This window comes from Propithecus coquereli, unplaced genomic scaffold (assembly GCF_000956105.1).
Source record: "Propithecus coquereli isolate 6110/MARCELLA unplaced genomic scaffold, Pcoq_1.0 Scaffold119, whole genome shotgun sequence".
Lineage (NCBI taxonomy): Eukaryota > Metazoa > Chordata > Mammalia > Primates > Indriidae > Propithecus > Propithecus coquereli.
Window position 1 is genome coordinate 7,096,721 of NW_012135969.1, and position 11,318 is coordinate 7,108,038.

General features: G+C 38.1%; 1 protein-coding gene across 2 annotated transcripts in view; it reads right to left on the reverse strand.

Annotated features, from left to right (window-relative positions):
- SPOP (speckle-type POZ protein) overlaps positions 1-11,318 on the reverse strand; it is a 69,685-nt gene that overhangs the window by 20,891 nt on the left and 37,476 nt on the right. For both annotated transcript variants that reach the window (XM_012661398.1, XM_012661406.1), the window contains one exon: positions 5-147. In XM_012661398.1, coding sequence (XP_012516852.1) covers positions 5-82 — 78 coding nt within the window. In that variant the 5' untranslated portion in view covers positions 83-147. The remainder of the gene's footprint in view (positions 1-4; positions 148-11,318) is intronic.

Consider the following 11,318-nt stretch of genomic DNA (forward strand, 5'->3'; position numbering starts at 1 on the left):
TTACCTGTGTGTAGCACCAGCTCTCAGCTACGGGGCCACTCGACATTTCTGCCGGAGGTGGAGGACTTGGAACCCTTGACATCGCCAGTTTGAAGGTTAAACGAGATTTCCAAAGCTGGGGGCAAAGACTTCTGTTCTCTCTTCACCCTGTTCAGATCCAAGAACCAAAAAGACTTTATTAGATTATTGGTACACTATCCTACTATTTGACATTCTAGAGACTGGAAACTTTGTCTCCTGCTTGGAATGCTCAGTCCCCAACCCCTGGGCTGCAGACTGGTACCAGTCTGTGGCCTTTTAGGAACAGGGTCGCGCACAGCCAGCAAGTGAGCAAAGCTTCATCTGTATTTACAGTCACTGTCTCCCATTACCCCCAGATGGGACCGTCTAGTTGCAGGAAAACAAGCTCAGGGCTCCCACTGATTCTGTATTATGGTGAGTCATATAATTATTTCATTATACATTACAATGTAATAATAACAGAAATAAAGTGTACAATAAATGTAATGTGCTTGAATCATCCCAAAACCATGCCCCCCAACCCCTGTCCACGGAAAAATTGTCTTCCATGACTACAGTCCCCAACCCCAGGGCCACGGCCTGCCAGGGGCCGCTGCCTGCCAGGAAGCGGGCTGCATAGCAGGAGGCAGGTAAAGCCCCACCCACACCCACAGCGGCTCCTCACTGCTGGCATCACTGCCTGAGCCCTGCCCCCCATCAGATCAGTGGTGGCATCAGACCCTCATAGGAGTGGAAAACACACTGCAAACTGCACATGTGAGAGATCCAGGTTGCACGCTCCCCATGAGAATCCAACGTCTGATGATCTGAGGTGGAGCAGAGGTGGCAATCCCCCAACTCCATCCCCTTATCCATGGAAAAACTGTCTTCCATGAAACCGGTCTCTGGTGTCAGAAAGGCTGGGGACCACTGTTCTACCCTATCATTTCAATGGCTCCTTAGCGTTCAGGTCCCAAATTTAAATGTTAACCTCAGAGAAGTAGACCTAATCCAGTCTCCTAGTCACAGGTATATCAGTATATCACCCTGTTTTAATCCTCTGCACAATACTCAATATTATCTTACCAAATAAATTTACTCAAAGGGTATATAAGTACATTTATAAAAAGGCTGCCTGAAAAGCAGACAGCATAATTAACACTAGACATAACCTTACCATGGGCTCCTTCTCCGGGGGCACAAATATTCCACTCCCAAAGCAAAATGACCCTTGTTACCCCTCTAACTTTGCCTCATCTTCTCCTACACTTCACTGCAAACTTGAATAGTCTTCTATTCCTCAACCCATTGCTAGTTTCTCTCTTGAAGGGCAACATTTTTACACCTTTCTCTGCAACACTGGAGATCTCTCTCTGCTTACACTCTGTTACCACCCGATATTCCAGATTCTTCTCCTTGCTCTGTTTTGTGATCATTCTGCAATCTCTTTTACTGGATTCTCTTCCTCCAGTGTTGCTTCTGATGGTTTAATCCTCAATTATTTTCTCAATCTACCTTCTCTTAATGGCAATTTTACCCATCCCAACAGTGTCAAATTCTGCCTTTATACACATTTCCCAAATCTCTACAACTCTCATCTTTCTCAGACCGTTTTCAAGTAACTACTATACATCTCAATGGGGTATCCCAGTAGCAAATCAAATCCAACTCAAAATTCTCCCCTCCAAAGACTTTCTAAACACAAAAGCCGTTCAAAAAAATTAGTGAATTTGGGGGTGGGGGGTGGAAATGGAGACATGTAGGTCAAAGTATACAAAGTTGTAGACATGTAGGATGAGTAAGTCTAGAGATCTAACATACAACATTTAGGATTAGTTAATAATAGTGTACTATATACTGGAAATCTGCTAAACAAGTAGATTTTAGATGCTTTTACCCCCCCACACACACAAAAGGTAACTATGATGGATATGCTAATTGGTTTGGCTGTACTAGTTTCACTTTGTATATTCACATCAAAACATTATGTTGGGCCAGGCGCGGTGGCTCAAGCCTGTAATCCTAGCTCTCTGGGAGGCCGAGGCAGGCGGATTGTTTGAGCTCAGGAGTTCGAAACCAGCCTGAGCAAGAGCGAGACCCCGTCTCTACTAAAAACAGAAAGAAATTAATTGGACAACTAAAAATATATAGAAAAATTAGCCGGGCATGGTGGCGCATGCCTGTAGTCCCAGCTACTCGGGAGGCTGAGGCAGGAGGATCGCTTGAGCCCAGGAGTTTGAGGTTGCTGTGAGCTAGGCTGACGCCACGGCACTCACTCTAGCCAGGGCAAAAAAGTGAGACTCTGTCTCAAAAAAAAAAAAAAAAACCAAAACATTATGTTGTATACCTTAAACATACAATTTTTAAAATTGGTGAATTTGGTCACAATTTTAAAGCACCAAAGAAAGCCAAAAGACAAACTAGAAAAAAAAAAAGCTTGCAATGCATGACAAAGGGGCATTTTTATTAATATATATAATAAATGAGCTGGGTGTGGTGGCTCACACCTATGATCCTAGCACTTTGAGTGGCTGAGGCGGGAGGATCCCTTGAGGCCAGAAGTTTGAGAGGCCTGAGCAAGAGTGAGACCTCGTCTCTACAAAATATAAAAAAAAAAAAATTAGCTGGGTGTGGTGGCGCATGCCTGTAGTCTCAGCTACTTGGGAGGCTGACAGGTGGGAGGATTGCATGAGTTTAGGAGTTTGAGGTTGCAGTGAGCTATACAGAACGAGACCCTGTCTCAAGAAAAAAGAAAAGCTGCTATATAAAGTGTTTCTACGAATAAGAAAAGGGTCAACTATCCTATAAAAACATTGCTCACAAAAAAAAGAAATAAAATAGCTCTTAAACATTTTATACCTAGCAGACCAGCAAGAAAAAAAAATCAACCATACCATGTATGGGGAAATGGAAACTCGCATATACTGCTGGTGAGACAATAAAGTAGTAAGTATATTTGGGGTAGGAATTTGACTATATCTAGCAAAGTTGAAAATACATGTACCCTAAGACAGTAATTCCACTTTTAACCATATTAATATATGCACTAGAGTAGTGGTTCTCAAGTTTAGAGCGCATCAGAATCACCATTTAAAACAGATTGCTGGCCCTACCCCTAGAGTTTCTGATTCCGAGTTTTGGGATGGGCCCAAGAATTTACATTTCTAGGCTGGCTTGGTGGCTCAGGCCTGTAACCCTAGCACTCTGGGAGGCTGAGGTAGGAGGATCACTTGAGCTCAGGAGTTCGAGACCAGCCTGAGCAAGAGCGAGATTCTGTCTCTAGTAAAAATAGAAAGAAATTAGCTGGACAACTGAAAAGACATAGAAAAAATTAGCCAGGCATGGTGGCGAATGCCTGTAGTCCCAGCTACTTGGGAGGCTGAGGCAGTAGGATTGCTTGAGCCCAGGAGTTTGAGGTTGCTGAGTGCCCAGCAACTGAGACTCTGTCTCAAAAAAAAAATATATATATATATATACATTTCTAACAAGTTCTCAGGTGATACTGATGTGCTGGTTCGGGAACCACATTTTGAGAACCATTGCCCTAGAGAAACTCTACACATGGGCACAAGAAGACATAGACAAGGGATTTCAACGTGGCATTGCTTATGACAGTGAAAAGCTAGAAACAAACTATTAACATAAATCCATGAGCAGAGGAATAGATACCTAAATTGTTTTATTTTCATATACTGGAAAATTGTATTTTAGGACTTAAAGTTAACAAAATAGATCTTTAGCACCATGGGCATCAAACGCAGTCCTAATAGAAAAAAGCAAGTTTTGGAATAACATGTGCAGTACATTATTTATATAAATTGATATAAATGAATAACAACAATAACAAAAACACTGAATAGTAGTTCAATTCATAAACATTCACTGACTACTTAAATAATAAACATGAGGGGGTTAATAAGCTATAGTTGCACCTTCACAGAGTAATATATTAACAATTGGAATTAAATTTTGTTTCCATTGGTCATAAACACTACCCTACAGGTATTTACAATGAAAGCATCCCATGTAATCACAGATAAAGTTAATAGTCTTATACACGTGGTATGCTATCTCACTTAAGGTAGCAAAACTTAAGCCCTGCAAGTGGCATTTGGACCTCCCTGGATCCTGCAATTCATGATTCCATAACATCAAGAAAAGAGACCAAATGCTACTGTAGTTACCTCCAAGATAGGCTTACATTTGATGGAAAACACATTCTTGCAGAACTGTTTATTTGTCCAATAACCAGTAAATACAACTTAGCCAGTTTTATAAATTCCAGTTACCATTAATGGCCAGAATGAAATTTCAAAATTCCTACTTTGGGGCAGGGTGGCAATGAATATGTGCATTCTATACATTAGTTAAGAACAAAAAATTTGGCTCTGGAGATGTGGATTGCAGGCAAAGCTCTACACTGAGCGATCACAAAATACTAATTTGAGCTTATTTTGAAGTTACCAAAAAAAAAAATTCTTTAAATTTATCTAACAATTTACAAATTCTCTAAGACTTAGGAAAGGCCAATTTTTAAAAACCAATTTATTTTAATGCCTTAATTGTTGCTACCAAAGCTTGGTCCATTATTACAACTAGAAAAAAAAATAAAATTTTGGTCTTGGCCATTTTTTCCCACCTTTTTTGCTTCTGATTTATTTTGTAGCCAAGTCTTTTTTTTTTTCTTTTTTAATAACACCATCTTTCTTCCACTGTTTAAAATGTCCAATCCCACAGCGAGTAGAACTGGAGACTCAGTCTCAGACTCTGAGGAGCTCTAACCACACAACCTGCTGGGAGGGAAATTGACTAGGATAGCACAAGTCTAATTAATTTCACTTATAGCAGGCACCCTGGGCACAGTGTTCATCAGCAAAGTAGCCTGGTGCTACATGAACTCTGTAGCACTTCATGCCAATTGCTGCAGATGCCAGCAGAAAAACAATTTTAGAAAAGAAGAGATATACTTGAGGGTCATACTTTGAGAAACTTTACAGGAGACAACTAAAGCCAAAATATATTGTTCCTGGCTTTCAACAAGTTAAGACAAGACTGTCCAAGTTCTCTAACGAGAAATTTATTTAGCAAACTTTCTAGTACACTGACAACTCTGAGGCTGAACATATGTGTTATATACCAACATTTATTTTCCTGCTTACTCTATTAAATTCTGATTTGTGAGGACAGACCTCTTGTGAGTCTCATTGAAAAATATACTTTAATAGGCCAGGCAAGGTGGCTTACGCCTGTAATCCTAGCACTCCGGGAGGCCAAGGAGGGAGGATTGCTTGAGCTCAGGAGTTTGAGATCAGCCTGAGCAAGAGCTAAACCTCATCTCTACTAAAAATAGAAAAATTAGCCAGGTATCATGGTGAGCGCCTATAGTCCCAGCTGCTCAGGAGGCTGAGGCAAGAGGATGGCTTGAGGCCAGGAGTTTGAGGTTGCAGTGAGCTACCATGATGCCACTTGTACACTACTCCGGATGATAGAGCAAGACTCTGTCTCAAAAAAAAGACACAAAACCCCATACTTTAATATATCTCTGTCAACTGTAACACCGCTTAAATTCTAATGAAGGTAGTACATCTAGCAACTAAGAGCAACCTCTGACGAACACTTCCCAGCAGATATTATGAAGCCATTAATTATTGTGACAAGAGATTCAAGTCAACCAATATAATATGACTTCTAACTAGAATGGTAAACTTTGGAGAGCAGACAGAAGTGAAAAAGAAAATGTATCACAGGTTAAGTATCTCTAATCTGAAAATCAGAAATCCGAAATGCTCCAGAATTCAAAACTCTTTGAATGCCAACACAACATGCTCATTGGTACATTTCAGATTTCCAGATTAGGGATCCTGAACCGGTAAGTATATAATGCAAATATTGCAAAATCTGCAAAAATTCTAAATCCAAAACACTTCTGGTCCTAAGCATTTCAGAGAAGGGATACTCAACCTGTAATGCTGTCGTGATACACAGACAACGCTTTCAACTGAACCTACATAGTGCACTGCTTTTCTGTCTTCTTTTAAACTTAATGAACACTTCCGCGGCCTCCAGTAGACTTTAAGCTTCTGAAACAGAGCTTGCAACTGTTCTTTGTATCTATCCCCTTACCACCTAGCACAGCCTGCCTGGAACCAAAGGTATTTAGTAAAAATGCTTTGATGACTGAAACACTCATCCAGTTGCATTCAAGTTCATTAACTTTTCTGGTTTTTGTTCCCACGTATCTCTAAAACAGCTCTTTGAATAATGCTAAGTATATCAGATTTCAATGTAATAAGAACTATTAATTTGTTCTTTTGGATAAGTTATATACAAAGACAAAATCTCCTATTGTGGCACCTCAAATCTTAGTTCTGGTAAAAGTGAGTTTTTCATCCAATATCAAGGATATCTTCATTCTACAAGGGGACAAAGACTGGTTATGATTTCCTTTTTTTTTTTGAAAACACAAATCAGTAACTAATCTGAACTAAAGTCTTATATGATCAGAATTCTTTCAAGATATTCCCTGTACAATAAGGGAAAATGTCCCAATAGTTTATCTTGCAAGTATGTATAGTGCTAGGCAAGAACACTCTCTGAAAAGTGTTACATAGATAGCTTGTGCAGTCATTTTTTAAAATCTTTCATTTATTCCTCATGAGCATTCCTCCATCATCAATCTAATCTACTCATCCAGAGAATTAAAAAATAAAATAAAATAAACCAATTAACAAAGAGAGGCATGAATCTCATACATGATATCTATGAGTTACCCTTTATATCCATCAATTTTAAAATGATAGGAGTAAGACCACGGAGTACTAGATTGAACCATGAAACGTTTTGTATACCAAAAATAGTTGAGTATCAGCAGTTCTGTGTGGTTCAACATAACACATAGCATGTACAAACGAGATGGCTGGGATCGTAGCTTCTTGCCAGAGAATGGTTTGTTAGGGACTTTAAAAAAGCCTGACTCTTTTTTTTTTGGTTTAAAGCCTTGTATAGTTTCCAAGTAAAGAAAAATCCCAGTGTCATAACTATTTTAAACCTGGGAGACATTTGCATTTTCCAAAACAGAAGATGCCAAAAAGATTGTTGACAATAAGAATAAAAAAACAACTATAAAAGACTTGGGTATACTCACTTTTAAGAAATTAATGTGACCTAAAAGGAGCTTTTTGTTTCTTCTGTTACAGTGTACTCAGTCATATACAACCCAGGAGGTAATAATTTCTTTCTCATTATCCCAAGAACAGTTATTACAGGTCATACTGACTTCCTCTATTGCAAGGTTTGAATGACTTTTGAATATTTTTTATGAGTAAAATTTTTGCAGTTCAATCTAGTCTAACAAAATACTATATATTTTTTTTAAATTTAAATTTTGTAAATTTAAAAAACTCCACTTCCTAAAATGAAACTAACAGCAATGAAAAATGACCTCAATCAGCAATGTCTTATGTCTTCTATCAGGTTCATGCTTTGTAAAATTTTACAAGTTAAAGATGACTGCTTTTCTGTTTTCATTTTTTAAATTCTTAAACACTGCACCTATAGAAGGATTTAGCAATAGTAAGTGATTCTAGATATCAAGAAGAAAAAAGTCAAGTCTAACAGAAAAACAGGCAAAGAATCATCAATGATGTACAGAAATGAAAATACCAATGGTTCTTAAGTATATGAAAAGATATTCAACTCTCATTCATACTAATATAAAATGCAAATCAAGCCACACATTGATTGACCCGCTGAATTGGCAAAGATCAAAATGTTTGATAACACTTGCCCAGGGTAAGGAGAACATTTCTGGCTGGAGTATAAACTTTTACAATCTCTGTGAAGGACAATGTCTATCAGAGCAAGAAATGCACATACCCTTTGATCCAGCAATTCCACTTCCAGAAATCTATCCCTACTGATATATTTAAAATGACAAATATAATAGGTTTTCTACTGTGGCACTATTTATAAACACAAAAAAATGGAAATAACCTAAAAGTCTATCAAAAATGGATTGATTAAATAAATTATGATATAGATCACATAATAAGCATTTGTAAAAAAAAAAAAAAGAACGGGAAGCTTTGTTTTTTAAAATAGAAAATATGTATTTGTTTTAACGTATATAGAATATCTCTGAAAAGCTACACAAGACTCTAGGGATATTGGTTATTTCCATGGAAGGAAACTGGGCACCTTTGTGGGAAGGAGAATTTCTATTATATTTCTTTGTTGCTTTTTGAATTTTGAACCATGTGAATATATATTAACCTATTCAATTGGTAAATTAAAAAATTTAAAACTGAATTAGCAAGCCTTTGTAATTAGTTTTGCCAAGTCATGAGAAGGCTTATAAATCAAAACTCCATGAGACACAAGAAAGAGATTTTCAGGGGCTTCCACTGCTATCTGAATAAAAGTGACCTTCTTATCAGGATCACCATGGCCTCAGCATGCCTCCCTGACCTCCCACAACACTTGCCCTTCTCAATCCTGATGCTTCAGTCACTCAGGCCTTTAACTCTGTTCCATGAGCAAACAAAGCTCTTTTCTCAGCCTGGAGAGTTCTTCCTTCCTTCATGTCTTTTCATATCTGGCTCCTTATCATTTAGGTCTCTTATCAAATGTAATATCTTCAGAGAGGTCTTCCCTGACTACTCAGTCTGAAGCAGCCCCCACTTCTAGCCTGTTCCTCTTATCACATTATTTTATTTTCTTCTTTATAACCACTACCTGAAATTATCTTGTTTTTATTTTTTCACTTGTCTATTGTGTTCCCCACTAGAAGTTAAGCTCAATTAGAGAACAGCATCCCCCTGTGCCTAGAATGGTATCATAACAGGCATTCAATAAATGTTTGTTCAATGAAATTTTTGTTGACTAGCCTCTTTCTCTTTTGGGATATTTTTCCTTAATGAGTTCTAGTTAATAAGTTAAAGTTTAGGAGTTGCTAAATGAATGTAGCTATAGGAATCGAGGCATACTTTTAAAATAATAAAACATTTTAAAAATAAAACTATGAGTTCATCTCACTCCAATTTTAAAGAACTTGTTAGATACATTCCAAAACTATTTACATTCTTCCTTGATTAAAAACTTTTTTTTTTAATTCAAGAAAACTTGTAAGAAAAGGGAAACCTGCAGTGCTGTCAGAGGCATTCCTGAATCCACAAGACAATAGTGAGAGAAGCATGTTTCCCAGAATAAGTCAATCCTGGTTATAGAAAGTACCATTATAGCAGCTATCAGGAACCAAGACTAATTAAATCTCTAAGTTATTTCGAATTAAATTCTATATAATAAAATTCCAACATATTGATCAAATTGGGGCAGATCCTTAGCATTTACTTAGATTTGTCCCATAATTTTCATATCTGACACTGGGTTTAATGCTCTTAAAATCGACATATAAAGATAATTAACATTAAATACATACAAGCATAAACATATATATGTAAACACATCATAAAAAAACATGCCTAGGCTGGGCATGGTGGCTCATGCCTATAATCTCAGCATTTTGGGAGACCAAGGCAGGGGGACCACTTGAACCCAGGAGTTCAAGACCAGCCTGGGCAACATAGCAAGACCCCATCACCACTGCACTCCAGCCCAGATAGAAGAGCAGGACCGTGTCTCTTAAAAGAGAAAAAAAACATGTCTAGGCATGTAACTAAGTTTTTTCTATACCAGGCTACGATATAGAACACATTTCTGGCATAGATATTTCTCTGATTTCTCTAATTAAGAGTTGCTCTTATAACTGCTATATATAAGAAAAACTCAGAAACAAGTATAGTATTATACATGCAAGTCAGTACCTTTAAGATTTTCCCAGTTCACAGATACTTCTTAGGCAAGTATAGATTGTGAAATGATTGTGAGGATTAGATATGCATTTGTATTTAAAAGGCTATTTTTCCTTCTTCTACTTCATCTAAGTGTTGGAAGATAGAGTTTTACAGAAATGCCTCGCTAGTAAGGCTCATCCAGACAAAGTCAAGCTGAAGATAAACAAGAAGGTACATGAAAGACTCTCAAGTCACTAAACACAGTAGGATAACAACAGAATGCTCCCACTGCCTCCCAAGCCTCAGTGTGAGCTGGCTGTTTACAGCCTTAATGCCCTTCTTACAGGTTATAAATAACTACAAACTGTCCTTGTCCCCAAGGAGACTTTAGCAGCCAGCTCAAAGGTTAAAATATGGAATAATTCTCACTTTGGATGCAACTTTTCCAGTTAGCAAAAAAATCAAAAGAGCAGAAAAATGTATTGCCAATTTAAGTCACGGGCTGGGGGATCATTCCCTCTCCCTAAAAACTATCCATTATGTCAAAGTTATTCTCTATCCCAAAATACGTCCAGGGAAAATGCAATGCATCTCTCCTCCAAATGCAGAGGTTTGTCCTGGAAAGGACTGCAACTCCTTAGACCTTAAAAAGACTTCTTGAACTTTTATTTTGCTTTTTAATTTAGGCATAGAAGACTACTGAGCCAAATACATATACATAAGAACAACAGAGGAAAAAACTCCTGCCTCCACCTGGATGGAGGATCCCACGGAATACACTATGGCTGCCTCAAGCACAGGTTTCACAGGTGATGTGCTGCTGTTATTAATTACAAAACCCCTGCTAGGAAGAAAAACTCCTCCAGATGCTTTTTAAACAGAAAAAACAAAAAACAAAAAAACCAACACACACACACACACACACACACACACACACACACACACAGCAGTTCAGATTAAGCTTCTCCACACATTACTTTCAAAATCCATCACCTGGGAGATGTCTGAAATGGAAGGACATGATCCAAATCGGGAAACAAACCTGATTATAAAGGGGCTATTTCACTTCAAAGTGGGTCTCAGTTCCAAAAGAAAACATCTCTAGAAATGAAGTTAGAAAGGCAAAAGCAAGCAATCAGCGACTTCTCCATTCTCACAAATTAGAATCATGTGTTGATTCCACTGAATGGCTTGGGAAAAAATCTCCAGGGCCATAAAGAGAGATCTTAGGAAAGATGATGATTTTAACACATCCCACATGTTATCACAAAAATGTCTTCTCTAGGTTGAGAAAATTTACTTATTCTAAATGAGAGATGAAAAAGACTTACAAAGAGGAGGAGGGGAAAAAACCCTATGGTTAAGAAGATTCTGGCCGGGCGCGGTGGCTCATGCCTGTAATCCTAGCACTCTGGGAGGCCGAGGCAGGTGGAACGCTCAAGGTCAGGAGTTTGAGACCAGCCTGAGCAAAAGCGAGACCTGGTCTCTACTAAAAAAATAGAAAGAAATTATCTGGACAGCTAAAAA